This window comes from Enhydra lutris, unplaced genomic scaffold, assembly GCF_002288905.1.
Source record: "Enhydra lutris kenyoni isolate GAN:26980312 unplaced genomic scaffold, ASM228890v2 scaffoldscaffold41, whole genome shotgun sequence".
NCBI classification, from domain to species: domain Eukaryota; kingdom Metazoa; phylum Chordata; class Mammalia; order Carnivora; family Mustelidae; genus Enhydra; species Enhydra lutris.
Genome location: NW_019154125.1, coordinates 1,840,957 through 1,862,623, shown reverse-complemented (window position 1 = coordinate 1,862,623; position 21,667 = coordinate 1,840,957). Strand labels below are relative to the sequence as shown.

Sequence of the window (21,667 nt, the reverse complement as noted above, 5' to 3'; positions counted from 1 at the left end):
ATGTGTGTCTTTCTCTAAATAACTTGAGGATTTTTGTTTTTTTTTTTTACAGAAGTGAAATCATAATTAACATATTCTTCCTGGGGGCGCCTGGGTGGCTCAGTGGGTTAAAGCCTCTGCCTTCGGCTCAGGTCATGATCCCAGTGTCCTGGGATCGAGCCCCACATTGGGCTCTCTGCTCTGCAGGGAGCCTGCTTCCTCCTCTCTCTCTCTCTGCCTGCTTCTCTGCCTACTTTTGATCTCTGTCTGTCAAATAAATAAATAAAATCTTTAAAAAAAAAAACAAAAACCTATTCTTCCTGTATCATGTATATGCTGTCAAGTCATTACATAGACTGTCACTTTTTTAAAAATTTGAGAATAGTTGACACAATGTTAATGAGTTTCAGGTGTACAATGAAATGATTCAACAACTTTATACATTTGCTGTGTTCACCACACGTGTAATTACCCTCTGGACTCTCACTTAATAGATGCATAATATTTTCTAATAGGAGTATACTATAATTTAATTAACAGTTTTATTGACAAACATTTAAAGTTGATCCCAATTTTGTGAGTAGAAAAAGTACTGTAGACAATACCTTTATACATGTATTTTTATGTATAATGCTTTTATTTCTGTGAGAGAAATTCCTCAAAGTTGCATTATTTGGTCAAAGGCTATGCGCGTTTTTAAAGCTTTTATTTGAAGCATAACTTACATTAAGAAAAATATGTAAGAGGGCGCCTGGGTGGCTCAGTGGGTTAAGCCTCTTCCTTCGGCTCAGGTCATGATCTCAGGGTCCTGGGATTGAGCCCTGCATCAGGCGCTCTGCTCAGTGGGGAGCCTGCTTCCCCCTTTCTCTGCCTGCCTCTCTGCCTACTTGTGATCCCTCTCGCTCTGTCAAATAAATAAATTAAAATCTTAAAAAAAATATGTATGGGTACATTTTGTTAAGTTTCTGTTGGAAGGTGGAAGGAAGGACTGTATAGTATCCTCCACCTGAGAAGGCACTTAGGATTGAAAAACACAGAAGGCAACTCCATACAGTTTATACAGTTTTATTCAGGGTAACTTACAGGATCGGTTTGATGACTGTTTGGACATCTGTGCAGCTTTTCTCTGAAAAGTCCGTATCTTAGTCTAGATGTCACAGAGTGAGGGGTACACGCAGGAGGGTATTGTAGTGAGATCAGAAGGCTTGCGCGCACTTCATTGACAGCTAACCTTTCGGCGCCATCTGTGCTTCAGAAGAGGGAAAGACTGTTATCTCTAACAATCTCGTGGGAGTCCAAAGCAAGTCTCCTTGGAGGGTATTTCTAAGGTATGTATATTAATCTCCAAGGAGCCAGGAATACATAACCATGGGACAGGTGATTGAGCAGGTGGATGTGAACAAGATGGAGGGCTAAAGATAGAGCGAGTATTGTCAACTCTTCTATAGTTTCATAGAATAAACACACCTAAGTATCTCTCTATGTTAGAGATAGAGTATTGCCAGCACCCTCAGAAATCCTTTTCAGGCCTCCTACCAGTCAGTACCCCTATCTCCAACAGTAAAACAAAACAAACCTTGGGGGGAAAAATCCCTAATCTATGATTAACTTACTTTTAATTTTACCTAAAAGTAAGTTTGGATCTTTATATGAATGGACTTACACAAAGTATCCTGTTGAATGTATCATTTCTGTGAAAATTAAAATTACCCAACACTAGTAAATACAAGATATTTATGATTTACTAGTGCTAATGAGGCCAAAACATGGAATTCAGCTAGGGAAATACTTAGAATAGAGAAGATGACTTTGCTACAGTCATAGCTAAATGATGGGGAATGACTTGAATGTTCTTGAATCAACCCTTATAAGCAGTAGAGGATAGTAGGTAAACCCAGAGCCGTGCTTCCAAAGGAAAGGATTTCTTTTTCTTTTTCTTTTTTTAATAAGAGATTAATTTGTGTACAGCAAAATTCACTCAGTTTGGCAAACATTTCTTTGATGAACGTAGTCATGAAACCATCACCACAATACCCATGTTCCCCAAACTTCCCTTGTGTTCCTTTGTTAAGTAACCCTTCCACCTCAGTCCCTGGTGACCACTGGTCTGTATTTTTGTCCCTTAGTTTTGCCTTTGAGAAAGTTTTTAAAAGAGGTTAGAGAAGTTACTAGTTGGAACAGCACTGATAGAAAGTGTGAGAGAATAAGCAAGCAGGAACCCTTTGAGAAGGCTTTGAGGCAGCATTGTTAAAGGAGAAGCCCAGTTTCAGTTTAGGAAGGGAAGGGACATTTACTCTTAAGGAATAATTTAGAGAGCTTGTTGGAGAAGCTTGGAGGAGGAGCTGGCAGTAGGAGGCTATCACCTGACTATGTAACCTCTTTTCTGGATTTTTCTATTTAACAAGAACCATTTCCTTTCTTGAAATTTCCTTTTTTTTTCTTTTGATGACAAAACTTCTCTTCTTATTTTTCTGCTACCTTTTGATCTTTTTCCCTAGGGGCTTTTATTTTTTTCCAGCTAGTTCCTCAAGTATTTCCTGAAGTTTCTATCCTGGCTTCTTAGTCATTCACTCTTAGATTTCATCTCCTTTATCTAAACTGTGCTCTCTAATCGTCTAATCGTTAGCTCAGATTGCAAAACATCTCTTCTCGGCAGAAATAATTTTATATATATATATATATATATATATATTTTTTTTTTTTTTTTTTTTTTTTTTTTTAAGTATGAGCATGAGTGGGGGAGGGCAGAGGGAGAGAGGAATCCTAAGCAGGTTCCACAACCAGCAAGGACCCCTACACGGGGCTCGAACTAACGACCCTGAGGTCATGACCTGAGCCAAAATCAAGAGTCTGATGCCCGGGGCACCTGGGTGGCTCAGTTGGTTGGGCAACTGCTTTTGGCTCATGTCATGATCCTGGAGTCCCAGGATCAAGTCCCACATCGGGCTCCCTGCTGGGCCGGGGAGTCTGCTTCTCCATCTGATCTCTTCCCTCTCATGGTCTCTCTCTCTCTCTCTCTCTAATAAATAAATAAAATCTTAAAAAAAAAAAAAAGAGTCTGACGCCCAACCCACTGAGCCACTCAGGTGCCCTGCTGTCAAAAATAATTTAAAAAAATAAAAAGAAAAACCAAAAACTATCCATTTAAAAAATAAGCAAAAGACACTTTGGAAAAGAAGATACCCAAATGCCCCCCAAACATGTAAAGAACTCACTAGAATGGCTAAAATTTAAAAGACAATACCTAGTATTAACAGAGATTGTAGAATAACTGGATCTCTCTCAGTGACCTGCTTTCAGGAGTGTATATCTTGGCTGATGATGGAGTTACGTCCAGTAAACCCTTTGTAAATGGAAGATACAAAAATCTAAAATTCATTTAATACACATAATTTACTGAACATCTTAGTCTAGCCTATCTTAAATATGCTCAGAACCCATCAGCCTACAGTTGGGCAAAATCATCTAACACAAAGCCTATTTTATAGTAAAGTGTTGAGTGTCTCCTGTAATATTCTGTTCTGAAAGTGACAAACAGAATGGTTTTAAGTCTATAGGTTGTTCATCCTTATGATCACGTGGCTGACTGGGCGTGCAGTCACTGATGCTGCCCAGCATCATGTGAGAGTATCTACCACATACCAAAAGCCCAGGAAAAGATCAAAATTCAAAATTTGAACTCTGGTTTCTACTGAATGTGTATTTGCTTTCATACCGTTGTAAAGTAAAAAAATTATAAATCGAACCAGTGGTAAATTGGGAACTGTCTGTATGTATATCGTGTAATCTAGCAGTTTTACTCCTGGGCGTATACTCAAGGGAAGTGAGTTGTTATGTGTACCTTACTATGCTGTGTACAAGAATTATTTTAGCAACTTTGTTTGTAATAAATAAAAGATGGAAACAACCTAAATGTTCATGAACAGTAAATTGTGGTATAGTAATACAGTGAACTACCACTACTACTACACAGCAGTGATAGAGAACTATGATTTACAAACAGTGTGGATTAATCTCAGACATTGTTAAGTGAAATAAGCCAAACACAAAAAAGAGTATATACAGTGGGCAAAACTATTAAGTGCTCGTAACGTTAGAATAGTAGTTCAATAGGGAACTTTGGGGGTTTGGGAAATGTTATGTGTCTTGATTTGGGTGGTGGTTACCCAGGTCTATACATATATAAAATTCATCTAGCTAGACACATAAAATTGATATACTTTTCTGTGTAAGTTACACCACATTTAAAAAAAAAAAAGGGATAGGTTTTCAAATCCTATGTAAAACCATCCTTTTTTTCCCCTGACTAGTTTTTTGTCCATCATTTCCAGCTTTGACCTTATTTATTTTTGGACTTTTGCTATTTTTCTTCCCATTAACTCTCAGTATACATGTTTAAAAGCAATAGTAGATATTGGTAACACTAAAATATATCTGTCTCACCAAAGTTCTAGTCATGACCATTTCACAGTTATCAATAAATTAGATATTACTGCCAGTGCTTAGAGTTGTTACAAACTTTGATTTGTCATTAAGACTTGGTTCTTTTCAGTTCATGTTTCAGCCAGTGTCTGCTGTGTTTGTAGTGCCCTTTATCTCCCCGCCCCCCAGTTCATGAAGTTCTTAAAGTGTAGACAATAGAGTCTTTGTTTCTGGTCCTTAATGGGATGAGCTTGCATCAGAATGTAAATCAAATATACTACTAAGTAGACTGATTCTGTTCAGCAGTTTCTGGTTTTTTGTTTGTTTTTGTTTTTAGCAGTTTCTGTTTTTAATTAAGACTGCGTTGATGAGGAAGCAGCACATTGACATGAGTTTGTTCAAACTCCTTGTTTCATTGGAGACCAACACTTTCAGTAAACTGGGTTATGCTGTATGATGAGTTAACAATTTAATTCTGTCAGATTTGTAGTACATATTGATGGGGAAGGAGATGAGAGGCAGGGGTTATAGTGCCAATACTGTGGAAGGACCTTCTAGCATCTGAATTCCTGTACCATATATCTTTATGATTCCTTTATGATTTTTGGTGGGAGGCAGAATCTGCTCGTAACTATAGACAGGTAGATTTGGCCAAGCAAATGCTACCAGTATAGATCGCAACTTAGGAGCCAGTGAGGCAGAAAAGTGGGAACTGGCAGAATGTTGTGTTACGTTCTTTTAAGATTGTTATCTACTAAATATCTTTTCATAGAAACATTTTCAACTTAAATTAGCCACAGTGGGTGTTTATTGCTTCCAAATAAAAAACCCTGGTTGGAAAAAAATAGTTAAAAAAGTATTGTACTGTTTATTCAAAACTGATCACAGGCAAAATTGTTTTAAGTACACACAAAAGTTTTAAAATGTTTTAGACTAGACTTTGTGAGACATGTTACAGACTGTAAAGATTCTAAATAACAATTATTTCATTTTAGTGTTTGCATTTTAAAATTTTAGTGTGCTTATTGGACCATGTGCTGCTATGTATGCCTGAAGTACTTGAAATGCAAATTTGGAGACACTTTGCCATCTAAATGCTTGGCTGGATTAAGCGCCTAATTAGGATGGTTTTTCAACAGGTTGGAGGAAGCATGCAATCGGTGAGTGCTCCTAATTAATTTTTTAAATCCAGACATGTATATGTTTTGAGAATTTTTTCTGAGAACGTGAAATGAATTTATATATGACCAACATTTTAAATTCAATATGTTTATTTAAGTCATAGAAGTGAATCTTTACCTAGTATCCTAAGTACGGGAGTAACATTTTGAGTTAAATTGAAAATGTACCAATATTCATGTAACTGTTAAAAGCAGTGCATTCGTTAGTAGTGAGAAAAGAGATAACATAGAAATCATTGGATAAAATATGACTAGCACTTGACAACTCTGAATGTTGTAGACTTACTGAATCCCGTTATAACATTATCACATGACTTTTAAGGTAAAAGGTAAGTCATGTCTTCTGATAATACAACGACTATGTATGTGAAGAAAAAATGAGTATAATCTGTGCGAAAGATGCTCTGATCTTGATCTTATTTGAAGTATTTTCTACTGGTATATATCTTTTTTTAAGATCCAGTGTGAAGTTATTAGACCAGTAGTTGTGCCAGGCATGTGTTATGAATATTTGTTTTTCATTTTCACATTCAATATTTTGCATTAATAATGTGGAATTCTATTTTATTAAAGATACAGGCAGGTTACATAATATGAATATGGGTGTATATGTGTGTGTATATGTATACATATATGTATTTTTTTAATAATGGGTATACTTTTTAACATAATACTTGTACTTTTGTTTTTATTTTGTGTCGTTTTATGTCTTGTTAAGAGAAAGTCAAACTTTGAATCTCTCAATCCCCCCCCCCCCCACCACCCATTACATCTATTTTCTTTGGAGATAAAAAGCAAAGAACCAAATAAAATTACCTTTTTTAGTAGCTGCATAATTTTGATATTATTAGCTTGAGGATAAGCAATAGGAAAATGGTTTCTGAATTTAATAGTATTTTCATCTTTTTCAGTTACATTTTCCTGTTTTGAACTTCACTTAATGCATCTTATACCACCTTTCTCATTTGTTTACCATCATTTGGTTACAGAGAGTAGATTAACATTTTAGTACTGACAGTGAAAAATTTCTGTTGCTTCCAGAAAAATGGGAAGCTCTTGTAATTTAAAATTCCCCCAATGTAAAGCTTTACAATTTACAGTTCTTCTTCTTTCCAATTTTAGTAAGAAATATAATTTAAGAGAGGGGTACCTGGCTGGCTAAGCCAGAAAAGCATGCAACTCTTGATCTCAGGGTCCTGAATTTGAGCCCCACATTGGGCATAGAGATTACTTTAAAAAAATAAAATAATTGAAAAAGAAGTATAATTTGGTGAAAAGATCATAGATCCTGGATTCAAACAACTCTGGGTCTGAAATTGGTCTCTGCCAGTTACTTTCTGCATGCACAAATTATAGATAAGAAGAACTACTGCAGAGTTAGCGTGTGGATTGAATGACTGTGGATTAAATGACACCTAGTACAGTGGCTTGTATGTAGTATAGATACATTCAATAATGGTTAATTTTCTATGGTTTTGCTCTGTCATTCCCCCCAACCCTGGCCCCAAGTCAGGCGAATGTGACTAATGCTGATTGAGACCGAAGTGCAGAAGTTTGTTTCAGAAACAGATAACACAGTTTATTTAGCTTGTTCATTTAATTTAGCTTTGTTCATTTTGCCTTTCATCCATGTTCATCATGTTCATTCATGCCTTTTTTCATCCAAAAAAAAAAAAAACAAAACAAACCAGGTAACAGCATTAACTTACTCCCTATATTGTAGGGTATTCACAATTAAGGCCCTAGCAACTGAAAAGACTGTTTTTTTTTTTTTTAATGTAACGTAATCATTTTTTCCCCCCTTTTCAAAGGTTTTATATATTTGACAGAGCATAAGCAGGGGAGCAGCAGGCAGAGGGAGAGGGAGAAGCAGGCTCCCCACTGAGCAGGGAGCCCGATATGGGACTCGATCCCAGGACCCTGAGATCATGATCGGGGCCAAAGGCAGACGCTTACCCAACTGAGCCACCCAGGCACCCTCATATAAATCATCAACTTTAATCCGTTAACTGAAAATCTATATAGAAATAAGTTTTCTTTTAACATAAAGCAGTTTGATATTTCAGAATTTTTTAGTTTCTAAGATCTCTTAGCATGCTGCCCAAGTGTAAGAAGGTATAGTCTACCAAGATTTTACTTTTGGACATCTGAAAATAAAACTTCTTTGCTCCCTTTCAGTAGTAAATACATATTTTCCCATTGTTTGATAATGAACTTAATACTGTGTTTGAAAATATTCCAGGTAGAAACTGCCTTCATCCTTTACATGTTTTATCTGCTTAAAAAGAAAATGTGCAGCTTTGAGATTAGAGTTTTGTTTTTGCCATTAGAACAACTGTTGATTAGCTCTTTGTATTTTACTGTACACATCAGCACTGTAATGGCAGTCACTGATTGATTTACTATATCCAGTTCTTTTGCCTAAATTATGTATGTTCAGTAAAACGATACTTTGTTTTACAGGTATAACCACAGTCAGAGCAAATACCTAATTAGTATTAGTAATATATTTCCAGTAATACTTAAGAATTGTAACTTTGTTTTCTTTTTGTGCTTTGGAGGAAGAATGTCAATGTGGCTAAGAGTTTAGAGTAAGGAAGAAGAGAACTGTGGAAAGTGTTTTCTTTAATTGGGGATTTTAAATTGTTACAGTTTCATCTTCCTGTCTCTAGCCTCTTTCCCCAACACACACTTCGAATTTTCCCCTGGCTCCCTTGGAGTTAAGGATTTGTATTTTGTTGTGTCTTAGACTCCTTGAAATTTTGATTAATGATATGGACTTTATTCTAAAAAAATACCACATAAACACAGAATTTTGCATATAATTTCAGGGACTTGACCCCAGAATAAAGACCCTTGCATTAATATGAAATAGCTAATCTTGAGAAAAATATATTTATTTAGAATTGAATTTGTACTTTTTCCTGCTAAATGGTACCTCTGAAGTAGTAATTTAGATTAAACTGGTCTATAACAGATGAATTACCACATGAAACTTGAGTACAGTCATCACGATGAGACAGATGATAGCTTCAGATTCCAGGCTCACACTTCAACACTTCTACAATAGCATTTCACAATGTTAAAAAAGAACAAATTGCTTTCTTGTTGTCATCCTCCTCCTTGCTGTCATCACTTTCAAACACTGTTTCTAAATGTTAGGGACTGTCATTACTAGACACAGACATGCAAACACACATGCACACATTCATTATTAGATTATTTGTCAGTAGTCATTATAAAGCAAAGCAGAGTTTTTCTGTTCAATAATAATAGTTACTTAATTATTTTCTAGTGGAATTGAATTCTTATTTCTTAATGAAATCCATTTGGTTAGCAGTGCTAGTTTTCTCCCTTCTCTCTAACATCTGAAAAAATATTAATGACAGTTTATCTTTAGAGGAAGTCTTCCCTTCTCCTGTATACCGACAAGACAACAGTTCAGCCACCAGTTAGGGTAGGAGATACACTTGGGCCTTACAGTCTCCCAGTGCACAGATGGTGACTTTTCAGTACCATCTGTTCATTATTTCTTCACAGCCATTTACAATTTCTCCCACTCCATGATGACTGAATAGAAAAAATGAAGTAGGACCGAGTTTTAGGGTTCCTGGAAGTTAGCAGCTCTTTACCATCACTTTTTCCTAAAGTCAAGTAAAGGTTATGACTCCTCTTTCTAAATATTCTGGTCATTAGCTTACATAGACCCTTCTTCATATTTCTTGGTGCTAAGTGCTATTCAATTCATAAATAACAGAAAAACAGTGTTAGTCTGCTGTATATACTTTGAAAAAAATCACATAAAGCAATCTGTTTTTACTTCCTTTAGAATTTTGTATAAGAAGCCTAAATAGTCTACTTAGTCCTTAAAAGTAAAAGCTGAATCTTTGGCCACTTTTTCTTATAGAAGTCATCTGGTACTCTTTTTCTTCTGATATTAAGCAGATGGGAAGATAATAGTTGAAACTTAGCCCTGAAGCATGCATAGCAAGGAATGCTAAAAGTTGGCAGAAGTTCCTGACCTTGGCAAATCCTTTGCAAATTTTTCATTGTGAGTTTCTTGCCCTCTTCATCTCCAGTTAAGATCTTTGCATACTGAAGGGATGGGAGATTCACTTTAGACTCTGTAATTGTCACATTGTGATGCATAGTGTTCCACTACACCTACATCATAGGAGAATTTTGACTTGTGACTACATACAAGATTCAGGAAGAGAAGGGATGGTATAGGTGCTATTGCCCTGTGGGTTTCTTTTTAAAAGATTAAGACCTATGAACATGTATAAGGTAGAGTTTGCTTAAATACTGTCTTAGAATTACTTGCCCATATTCTTATTTTGTCCTTGGCCTCTTATGTTGAATTTGTAAAACTGATGCTTCCCATTTTTGTCAAGTCCTATGTTTTTCTTCTCGGTCCTCATGTGTTATTATTATTAGTTGTTTGATCAATCATTGGTGTGAATGATTTGCATTACTCAATTACAGGTAATTCTCTTCTAATCTTCACAGTAGCTTTGCCTCTTAACATTCTTTGTTTAATATTCATATTTCAAAATCGATGTCTTCTTTCTAGTGTCCTATTTCCCACTCTGTACCATCTTTTTAATTTATATTTCCTAAGCAAGAGTTCAGTTTTTATTGGTTATAGTAGCCAGTGTAGGGTATAGTACTTTCTGGACTCTCTTGGGTAATAGTCAGTGAAACTTCGAACATACTAATGATTTGTTAGGTAAAAGCTGAGGCATATACCAGAGCTATTATATACACATCCCCATGAACTTCACTTTGAGCCCTACTGTTATATCTAAGTGGGTTGAGTTGCAAAAATCTAAGAAGTCAGATTACTTCTATGCCCCTTTTACAAGTTGTGCATGCTTTTAGAATGGTTTAAAAGTCTAATTTGGATTATGTGTTGGAGCCACTGCTGTTTACAATAACATTTATCCCTTGTTCATACTGCATATGTTACGGTAATTCCATTCTTTAAATTAGAACGGCCATGGCATGACTAAAAAGGGTCAATGTCTATTGCTCAGAATACATGCCACTGATTTGGTATTACTTATTTAGTTTTAGAATATAATTGAATGTAAAATTTAATGAATTAAGAGGTCATATCATTCTTACTCTTTTCTTTTTAAATTGCTTTTAATAGCATACCACCTCTCTGCCTTTCTGTCCAGGCTTTCAAGTGTAGCACTCAAAACAGATGGATAGTTTTTCTCTTTAAGGAAAAATCATGTACTTGGGGAGAAGTTTCAAGGTACTTTATAATGATTTAACATTCTACATGTGTGTTTTTTTTGTTTGTTTGTTTGTTTTGCGTTTTGCTTTGGGAGCTTGTTTTTGCATAAAGCATAGCATAATGTCCTCTATGTATTATGATTTCATCTGAGGAATTTTGCTAGTTAGGGTCACTGCAAGCTCATTTAGCCTTTGTATAAATTAGGAAAAGATACCTTTACCTTGGGACAGGGCCTCACAAAAAGATGCAGTGCAACTGGATTTTGGCCTACACTTAACCTTGACCAGACATTCTTGTGTAGCAAACAAAAGCAAAGTACCCTGAATGGTACAACTTCAGATTCTGAACTTTGTACTGATTTGGGTTTGGTTTGAAAAGTCCATTATAACAAAAATAGCTCACAGTTTTAAAAAATTTGTGTGCATATAAAGTTCTAAAACTAAAAATACAGCAGAGGAGAGAGAAATTGTTTTCCTTTACAGAATAATATGAAAACCTAATGAAAATGCAGTTTTTACTTCAGATGTATTATTTTACAATTACTAGTTATTCTTCTGTGTTTTTTATATAATGCCTTACATTAAACTTTGTGTTTATCATAACCAGCTATATATATCCTTTAACTTCTAATTGAGAAATATTAGTACATTTCCCGTAACACGTAGAGCATTCTGATTCCTTAATTAAAGTGTCAACATGTTGTGCAATTAATTGTCCAGTGTTTTGTAGTAACAAACTACAAACCTTTATAACTCTTGTAATTAAACTTTTGGTTTTTCCTACTTCCTCAGGTACTTTGGTCTGGGAAGCCATATGGTTCATCTCGAAGTATCGTAAGGAAAATTGGTACTAACTTATCTCTGATCCAGTGCCCAAGAGTTCAGTTTCAGGTACTCTATATATTTTGAAATTTTATATTAATATGTGCATTAGAAATACAAATAGGCAAGACAATTTGAAAAGTAATTTTGAACCTTTCCCTCTGTTGATGCTACTGTCAGTAAAAGACAATAAAATCATAGTAAAGTCCTCCTAATTTTACTTCCTCTGTGAAGTGATTATTCAAGCTTTTTAAAGTTCTTAAGACACTTAATCCTTCTTAAGAATACGCAGAATACATCTTTGTAAAAGCATATAATAAGCCAAGGAGTTGTTAATTCCCAGGTGACCTCAAACATGGCCTTATGTTACTTAAGAAGCTTCAGATACTACCATTGTTTTCTTTATCATACCTTCTCCCTTGGACAGCCATTCTGTTCTCCTACTAGTTTATTTTTCAATATCTCTGTGGATTCCTTGTAAGTTGCTTTCTCCATGTTTGGTTTAAAGCTTAGCATTAATTGTAGGAACCATTGCTTTTAGAAAGGACAGTGTCAAGACGAAGTAATTGTTCTCTGAATGAGAGGATAGTGGAACGCTGATTTGGGAATACTTTTAAATGCACAGGTCTTAGAATTCTCTTATAGCACCAGATAGGGAGCAACTCTGTTCTTTGCTTGGAGATAAATTGTTATTTTCTGGATTGGGCTTTGTTCCTTATTGTTGTAATAGTTTTAGACATGTTCTTGTTTTTCACTAATTCTCTACAACAGTAATTCTGCAGAATATTTCAGTTCACCATTTAAGAATGTAAAGTTCAGATAGCTATACCAATTTTAAATAATAGATTAGCATATGAAATGTGGAAAATATATTTAACTCATAATTCAAAAGCTCAGAAGTGCCCCTGCAAGTTTATTTGATATTACTGATTTACTCATAAATCAATTCTCCTGGTAGATGGAGGTAAAAATCTGTTCCTAAGTAAGCAGTAGAAATTAGCATTTGTTCAGGTTGACTAATGAGATTGTTCATTATTGTGCTCATAATCCTGCTTGCAAATTGACTAGCAAAACCTTTGTACATCAGTTTAGAAAGTGACAGATTGGAATTTTCCAAGAAGTAATATTTTTATCAAACTATAGGCTTTTGAAAAAATAATGAAAATGAAGAAATCTGTGGTGGTAACTCCCAAGCACAATTTCTGAGAATTCAACTCAATTAGACACAAAATGCTGATTGCTTCATTTGCTAGCTTCCTTCAAAATAAACTACGGTTGTTAACTAGGGCTTATTAACTTTTTTTGGATTGCTCAGTTCCATTAAAATTTTCTTTTTATCTGTTAATGTATCTACTTAACCTAGTTGCAGGAGAACTTAAGCATGGTCTTTGTGTTCATGTAGCTAGAGATATATAGAAGAACTATATATATATATATATATATATATATATATATATATATATACACATATATATATATATATATAGAAGGTAATCTAGAATTTTTTAGTAAAAATTTTTTAGTTAAAACCCAAATCTGCCTTGACAGTGAGCTGAAATACTAGAGCCAAGTACATTTTCTTGGATCTCTCCAAGAGATCTTTTTCTCTGTGTTACTAGTCACTTAAAAAGGTATGAGCAGAATTAAGCCTATTAGGTTTAGTGCAGGAGCTGCATTTGAATAAAGATGGATAAACATAGGAGAGAGGGATAATGTAAGAGAAAGATTGGTGACCTACTTGAGAATGTAGTGAAAGGTAGAAGACATTTGTTTATATTGAGAGTTTTATTTCCAGTTGGTTTTACAGTATACTGAGTCTTTTCTTTCTTTCTTTTTAAAAATTTTATTTATTTATTTGACAGAGAGAGATCACAAGTAGACAGAGAGAGAGGGGGAAGCAGGCTCCCCACTGAGCAGAGAGCCCGATGTGGGGCTTGATCCCAGGACCCTGAGACCATGACCTGAGCTGAAGGCAGACGCTTAACCCTCTGAGCCACCCAGGCGCCCCTTCTGACTCTTTCCAAATTCAAGATCAGTATTTTAAAGATTTTATTTATTTGTTTGTTTGTTTGTTTGTTTTCCAGAGATCACAAGTAGGCAGAGAGGCAGGCAGAAAGAGAGGAAGGGAAGCAGGCTCCCCGCTGAGCAGAGAGCCCGATTCGGGGCTCAGTCCCAGGACCCTGGGCTCATGACCTGAGCCGAAGGCAGAGGCTTTAACCCACTGAGCCACCCAGGCACCCCAAGATCAGTATTTTAAAAGATATTTTATTTATTTATTTGCCAGAGAGCGCACGTGCACAAGCAGTGGGATCAGGAGGCAGAGGGAGAAGCAGGCTCCCTGCTGAGCAGGGAGCCCAACTGGGACTTGATCCCAGGACTTTGGGATCATGACCTGAGCTGAAGATGGATGCCCAACCCACTGAGCCACCCAGGCATCCCTGAGATCATATTAAAATGAATGTTTTATCTGCTACATATTTTAAGTTTGTATCTTCTGTTATATTTTAACTACATCTATCAGTAAAGTAAGAAATGTGGAATTTTTAAAGACATGCAATTTAGAGTAATAAAGTTGAAAATGTGTTTTTGCTATTTTTCTGGTTCATTTAAGGATTTGATTGATAAGGAATTTGTTTGGACTATCTAGGAGTCCAGCATGAGTAAATTGTATAGAAAGTCTGGAACTGGGGAACCACAGTTGGACCCAGAGAGTAGATACCATTATGGGGCCATATTCAGGAGACAAAAATCAAAATAGCTTAAACTTGCAAATAGGGCATTCATGAGTCATTTCAGAAGCAGGAGTTAGATAGTCATGACCAGTCCCTCTAGCGTTCCGGGTAACTTCAGTCTTTTTGAAGATTTATCTGAAACTTGGCATTTTATATTTACTTCCTATATTCCTTTTGGCTTTTCTTGCCATTTCTTTTCTACTGCCCACACTCATAGGCAACACCTTGACTCTTTCACCCTCAGAACTGTTTTACCTCTGAATTCTTTTTTTTTTTTTTTAAGATTTTTTTATTTATTCATTTGACAGATAGAGATCACAAGTAGGTAGAGAGACAGGCAGAGAGAGAGGAGGAAGCAGGCTCCCCGCTGAGCAGAGAGCCCGATGTGGGGCTCGATCCCAGGACCCTGGGATCATGACCTGAGCCGAAGGCAGAGGCTTTAACCCACTGAGCCACCCAGGCGCCCCCTTTCTTGGGTTATTTTGACAGGAACATTTCCCTCCATTTATCTGTGGTCTCTTCACTTTCTCTTCCTACTCTTCCACATTCTAAGAATCATGAATAGAAAGTTTAATAAATGCTCAGTTTTGGGGGGGCGCTGGTGGCTCAGTGGGTTATGGCCTCTGCCTTTGGCTCAGGTCATGATTCTGGGATCAAGCCCCGCATCGGGCTCTCTGCTCAGTGGGGAGTAACCCCCCTCCGCCTCTGCCTGCCTCTCTGCCTACTTGTGATCCCTATCAAGTAAATAAATAAAATTTAAAAAAAAATAAATGCTCTGTTTTTATTTTATTTATTTTTTTGAGAGCGGAAAAGAGAGAGCATGTGCACGGAGTACGGCCTGGGGGGTGGCAGTGGGAGAGGGAAATCTCAGGCTCCACACTCAGCAGCACAGAGCCCAGTGCAGGGCTTGATCTCACCACCCAGAGATGATGACTTGAGCTGAAATCAAGCTATCCAGGTGCCCCTAAATCCTCAGTTTTTAAAAAGGGACCATACTACTTAGAAGCATGAGAATACTGGATTTAGTGTTGTTTACACAGGTATCTGCTTGGCTTATTGTATGTCACTATATTAAAATATGGTAATTCGCTTTCAGTTGTTTTTATTATGGCAGGAATTGGTAGAAAAAGAATTAATCTGTAAGTAAAAGCTGGAGATTATTATTTTGCTGTGTTGCTTTTAAGAATACATAATTTGCATTGGGCTATAAACAAATGCTGGTAAAATAGACTAAGTCTAATTACTATTAAGACACTTTTTGGCAAGAAACTGAGAGAATCATGGTTCCTAATAACTGTTTATTTTATGAAAAGTCACATTAGGACAAAGTTAGCTCTTCTAATATTTTATTTTAGATATTTCAACTTTTATACAAGCTTTGTATTTTTCTTTGAGTTCTATTAATCAGTCAGTTTTACATTATCAGAATATATAAAACTAAAGTTATTGTAAAATTCTTGAAATATAATTGAATTTTGGATAATTTAAATTATATCAGATGTTGAATTAAATTTCTTAAAATCAGTAGAAATACAATGCAGTGACTGGATTTTTGCTCTGGATGAAATTGTTTTCATACTTTCTGAAAGGACTTTGGATACTTATAAATCAATATGTGCTAATTTTACTTATAAATTTTATAATGCCCTTGACTTTGAAGAAATTTTTTTGTCTGTTCTCTTCATTGTTTTTTTTTTCCCCCTTACTAACAATAGCTATGGTAAGACAGGACCTTGCTGGAACTTTTAGTAAGTTGGCTTTGTCTTTTTCAAACTTCCCTTAGGTCATCCATGCATGTCAGTAGTGGCATCTAAATCATCCTTCCAACAATTCCATGCCATCAGCCCCCTTGCCTGCACTGGTGTCTCTTTAACTAGTATTTTACTGAGTGAATTGTCCTTCCCATTCCATGCTTGTTATTCAGTGCACGTTTCAGCAGCAACTGAAATGCCTTTTTAAAAAAAGATTAGTGTTATTTTTCACTTTTATCTTGTCTTTTCGATGAGTTTGGTTTCCTCAGAGACTTTGTTAGGCTTTTTTTTTTTAAATGGCATAAATCATTGTTTAATGTAGATAAATGACTTAAATGCTAAGATGACCTTGTTTTGTGGGGTAGGATGTCCATTAGAAATGATAGATATGGTCAATGGTCAACAGTATCATCAACGTTTTCATCTCATTGAGCACATGTTACAGACATGTTGTTAAACTAAATCCATGGAAATTTTGGTTTGTGTTTTTTTTTTAAGTTTATGCAGAAAGCAACTACATATGTAAAATTGAGCTGCATTGTTTAATCCTTAATTGTGTTATAAATACTCTGAAAAGCTGTCACAAAATAGGTTAACTTTTCTATTTTTAAGTATTTATTTTTAGAAAAGTATCATTTTGCTTCCATCTGTAAGCAGAAATATCTAGGAAGAAAACTTCAATTTTTGTAACTTTTGTGGGAAAGGAAGAAGTTTTAAGGTCAAAACTTAATTTTGTTTTAATATACCTCACTTCCTACAAACTAGAACTGTATTACAATAAGATTTTTTAGAATAGTTACAATCAGATTGATCTTCATAAAGTCTAGCACCTTAGGAAGGTACCGTTCAGGTTTTACTTTTTTGATCTTTCACTTTTACAAAACAGCCCATTAAATACTGTATCTTCTAGGAACTTCCATGGGACTGGGGGCCCTTTTTGTTTAAGGATCTCCATGTAACCCACTTGGGACTCTCCCTATTACAATGTTATGGGAATATTAATACATTATTGTGTTTTCAGTAACAGATGGAAATAATCTTACCAGATTTCTCTGTGTCTTGAGAGGAGATGTGATGCCCAGTTAATTTCAGTTGTATAAGATACCCATTGACTGGATATCTGTGTGTTTATTGACTTATTTGGATAAATTTCTAAAATGTAAGGGGGAAAAGTAGAAAAATCTTTTTGATTTTTCTTTGATCATATCCCTTGACCGTGTACTTTCTGAGGAGTTTACTTCTTTTTTTTCCTTTCTTATGGCCACAGTTATTCCACTACATGCTTTAAAACATTTGTATTTTGAAAGGCTTTTCACCTTAATTCCATTATTATTTTTTGTTTGTCTTTTTTGTTTTTGCCCAGGATTAGATTCTTGAATATTTACCCTTTTAAAGCTTACCCTTTTCCTGTTGCCTGTATCTTGTCCTCCCCAAAAGCCATAATTTAAAGCATTTTTTAAAAAAGATTTTATTTATTTATTTGACAGAGATCACAAGTAGGCAGAGAGGCAGGCAGAGACGGGGTGGGGGGTGCTGGGGGGGAAGCAGGCTCCCTGCTGAGCAGAGAGCCGATGCAGGGCTGGATTCCAGGATCCTGGGATCATGACCTGAGCCAAAGGCAGAAAGGCCTTAACCCACTGAGCCACCCAGGCATTTTAAATACTTGATATTCTTAGTATGTTATTAAACATTTTTTTTCTTTTTTTATTTGACAGATCACAAGTAGGCAGAGAGGCAGGCAGAGAGAGACAGGAGGAGGAGGCAGGCTCCCTGCTGAGCAGAGAGCCCGATGCGGGTCTCGATCCCAGGACCCTGAGATCATGACCTGAGCCGAAGGCAGAGGCTTTAACCACTGAGCCACCCAGGCACCCTCTTAGTATGTTATTAAAATGTCAGTTTTCTAATGCTACTTTATTGATAATGTTAGGTAGTTATTTCAGAATGCTGGTATGCTAGTGCATACCAGCAGCCAGTATGTTCGATTAAAATTTTATTCATAATATTAAAGACATTTTGATTTTTAACTCTTTCAATATTAATGTGTTTGCAAGGTATATTTTGTCTTTGAGGAAAAAGCATTACATTTAAGTGTAGCTTCCAAAAGTTTGATCTGACAATGACAGTATTAAAAAAAGGTTTAAACAGAGCATGGGTTATAGCAGAATCTTTTTTTTTTTTTTTTTAATTTTGTTTGTTTATTTATTTGAGAGAGAGCATGAAGCAAGGGGAAGGGGCAGAGGAAGAAGGAAAAACAGAAGGAAACAGAAGGAAAAACAGACTCTCTGCTGAGCAGGGAGGCCAACGGGGCTATATCCCAAGACCATGGGATCATGACCTGAGCCAAAGGCAGATGTTTAACCAACTGAGCCACCCAGGCGCCCCTTGAGAACATTTTTGATAAATGCATCAATAAGTAAATCTCTTTGGCCTTTTTAACTTTTCTTCAATTACAAAGTCTGCATTTTCTTATTTATTTAAAGCTTACTGTTACTTATTTTTAGGAAGTATTAATCTGGTAACTTAATTTAAAAATTATATTCATTGGCATTGTACTTATAAAAAGACAAATTTAATTCAATTAAATTATCTTTCCTTTTTTTAAAGTATATTCAAGAACTTCAAGAATTTCAGAATATTCTCATTTTTGTGGTTAAGGTTAACTAGGGAATTCTGTCTTATTGCAATTAGTATTTTTTGTTTTTTACAGTTAATACTTTTATTTAAAAATTCATGATTTAAGGATTTTTTAAAAATATTTTTTCAGCATTTTAACAGCAGATCTATATAATACCCATTTTTATTATAATTCAGAGATTGTTATACATTCCTAGGCAACTGTGTGACATAACTAATGGTCCATTTTGTGGGGACCTTCAATGTAAATATAGAAACTGTCCATGTGGTTGTAACTCAGAGCTGATGATTTTCTTTTAGGTGATTAAGTTTTATTCTGACATCTTGGTACCAAAGAACTTTCCTTATAACTTACAGCTTACCAGCCCTACAACAGAATGGAGCCCAAACCATCTGGGAGAAGATGCAGTGGTGTCTTTTGCAGATGTTGGATGGGTAGCCAAAGAAGAAGGAGAATGTTCAACAAGACAAAGGTTAGTCTGGAAGGTTATCAGCTGGGATGCAGTATTTATTATTTTAAAAGGTGATATATTTGCAGTATTTCCTTTTAGTAATTTGATCTCTGGTAACTAAGCCCGTTGTTTTTCTCAAGCAGTCTTATTTTCTGTTCATTTTAAAGACTCAGTATTTGTAGAGTTCCTAGAGACATGTAACTGTCTTAAGTCTCTATGAATCATAGAATTGCCTGCCCTTTGGGAGTTTAATATTAAACGAAAAGGAACTATCGTAAATGTGTTTAGATAAGTAATTTTTATTTTTTGGGGGGCAGGGGTTTTATGGGGCAGAGGAACTTGTGATTCTTAGTAGGGAATTGGTATAATTACGGGAGAATGCTTCCTAAAAGTTAAGTCAGGATGAGTTTTGTTTCAAAGGACAGACTGTGTAAGAGTTAGATGCTTCCATTTATTTGAAAGAGTCTGAATGAATTATTGACTATGCTTCAGTCTTATGAACAGTCGTGCAGCATATTTCAACTCTTCATTCTTATTAGGCCTCAAAGATACAGAGATAAAACAAGACACTGATTTCCAGGAATATTTCTTGTGCTAGAGGAGATTAAAAAGGAAGTCAGTACTATAAAGTTGTTAAGTAAATACAGAAGGCCCCTGTGGGATGAGAGAGGTTTGGCAAGGCTTCTCGGAGGAGAGGACAGTAAAGCTGAGGAAGGACAACCAGCAGAGGTAGGAAGGTTTCATGGAAGGGAGAACTAATTATGAGTGTCAAATCCTAGGGTAGGTAAATTAAAAAAACGAGCAAGTTTCAATTTTGTTTTGCAGTTGGAAGATTGTCATTGACTTTAGCAAGAGTAATTTCATTTGAATGGTTTTAGCTGGATAAAATAAGAATCAAGTAATCCAAGAGCAAAGAAGGAATTTGATTTGAATGACAAGTAGAAGTGAGGACATAGCTGTAGATGAACACAGACCAGGTATTGCAGGATTAGCAGGTAAAGAGCCTTTCTTTTTAAAGATGTTCATTTTATTTTTTTAAACTTTCTATCTTGAGATAGTAATAGATTCTTCATATATAGTTGTAAGAAATTTTACAGAGACTTTTCTGTATTTCCTGTACTCTTTACCTAATTTTTTTCTAGTACTCTTTACCTAATTTTTTTCCAGTGGCAGCATCCAGCAAAATTGGTACAATATCACAAGCAGGATTTGACATTGATAAAAGTCAATAAAGTTGCTATGAACATTGGTGAACCAGATTTTGAGTGAACATAAATTTTTATTTCTCTGGGATGAATGCCTGTAAGTGCAATTGGTGGGTCATCTCAGTCAACTATAGTTGCATGTTTACGTTTTAAGAAACTGACAATTACATTCCTACTAGTAATGTGTGGCTTATCCAGATCCAGCCTCACCAGTCTTTGGTGTTGTCATTCTTTTTTCTTTTCTTGCCTATCTGGTAGTTGTGAAGTTGTGTATATCATTGTGGTTTTCATTTGTGTTTTCTTAATGGCTAATGATGTTGAACATCTTTTCAAGAGTTTATCTGCCATCTTTATTATCCTTCTGGATACAGTGTTCTCTTCATGTCTTACCCCATTTTCTAATTGGAGTTTACTCCAAGAGTTCTTTATTTATTTTAGATATGAGTCCTTGTCAGATATGTAGTTTGTAAACCTTTCTCCCACATATATGGGGACAAGTGAAAGCTTGTCTGTTCATCTACTTAACAGTCTTTCCCAAAGCAAAAGCTTTTAATTTTGCTAATGTTCAATTTAGCAATTTTTTTCTTTTATGGGTCATGCTTTTGCTGTCAGTGTAAGAACTTGGGGCCTAGTGTGAGAGTCTGCAGGTTCTCTCTCACTCTTTTTAAAATCTGTTCTTCAATTATTAGACTAACCAAAAGAATGAGGAGGAATGATGGGAAATTTTCGCTCCCAGACACCACCTTCTGTATAGCACGGGCCATTAATAGTATAAAGAGTAAACTACCATAAAGAATATTTATTTCCTGTGGAAAATTACTTTTCTTTTGAGTTCAGATTGCAAGTTAGGTTAAGACAAATGAAAAGAAACAAAATGTTAACTTATTGAGAGAAACAGTCTATTTCCACTGCTTTGGGCAAATCTTAAACAGGGTCTGAAGAAAGCATTATGTGTTTGAAAAAAAATCATGAAGATGGTAAATTGGTGTTTCCATGCCTTTTTTTTTTCTTTTTTTCTGTCTGAAATCATCACTGGTTAAAGACAGAAGTTACTTCATTTCTACAAAGGAATGCCATGAACTTTTAAGACAGGCGCTGTCACACTTCTGTGAACGATCAAAGTAAAAAAGGACATTGTCATAAGAGAAAAATAAAGACAACCAGAGAACTTTAAAGGCATTTAGCTACTCTGCTCTCCTCAATTAGTGTTTTTATATATTCAGTGATATAAAAAAAAAACAGAGC

The 21,667-nt window shown here is 35.6% G+C and overlaps 1 protein-coding gene across 3 annotated transcripts in view; it reads left to right on the top strand.

The window, feature by feature from the left end:
* The window catches only part of LOC111155417 (mitochondrial fission regulator 1), a 57,059-nt gene that overhangs the window by 18,512 nt on the left and 16,880 nt on the right, over positions 1–21,667 (top strand). For 2 of the 3 annotated variants that reach the window (XM_022515555.1, XM_022515554.1), the window contains exons 2-4: positions 5,419–5,561; positions 11,619–11,717; positions 19,123–19,238. In XM_022515555.1, coding sequence (XP_022371263.1) covers positions 5,496–5,561; positions 11,619–11,717; positions 19,123–19,238 — 281 coding nt within the window. In that variant the 5' untranslated portion in view covers positions 5,419–5,495. Of the gene's footprint in view, positions 1–5,418; positions 5,562–10,797; positions 10,846–11,618; positions 11,718–19,122; positions 19,239–21,667 lie in introns of those variants that run through there. The other variant, XM_022515556.1, reaches the window with a different exon arrangement.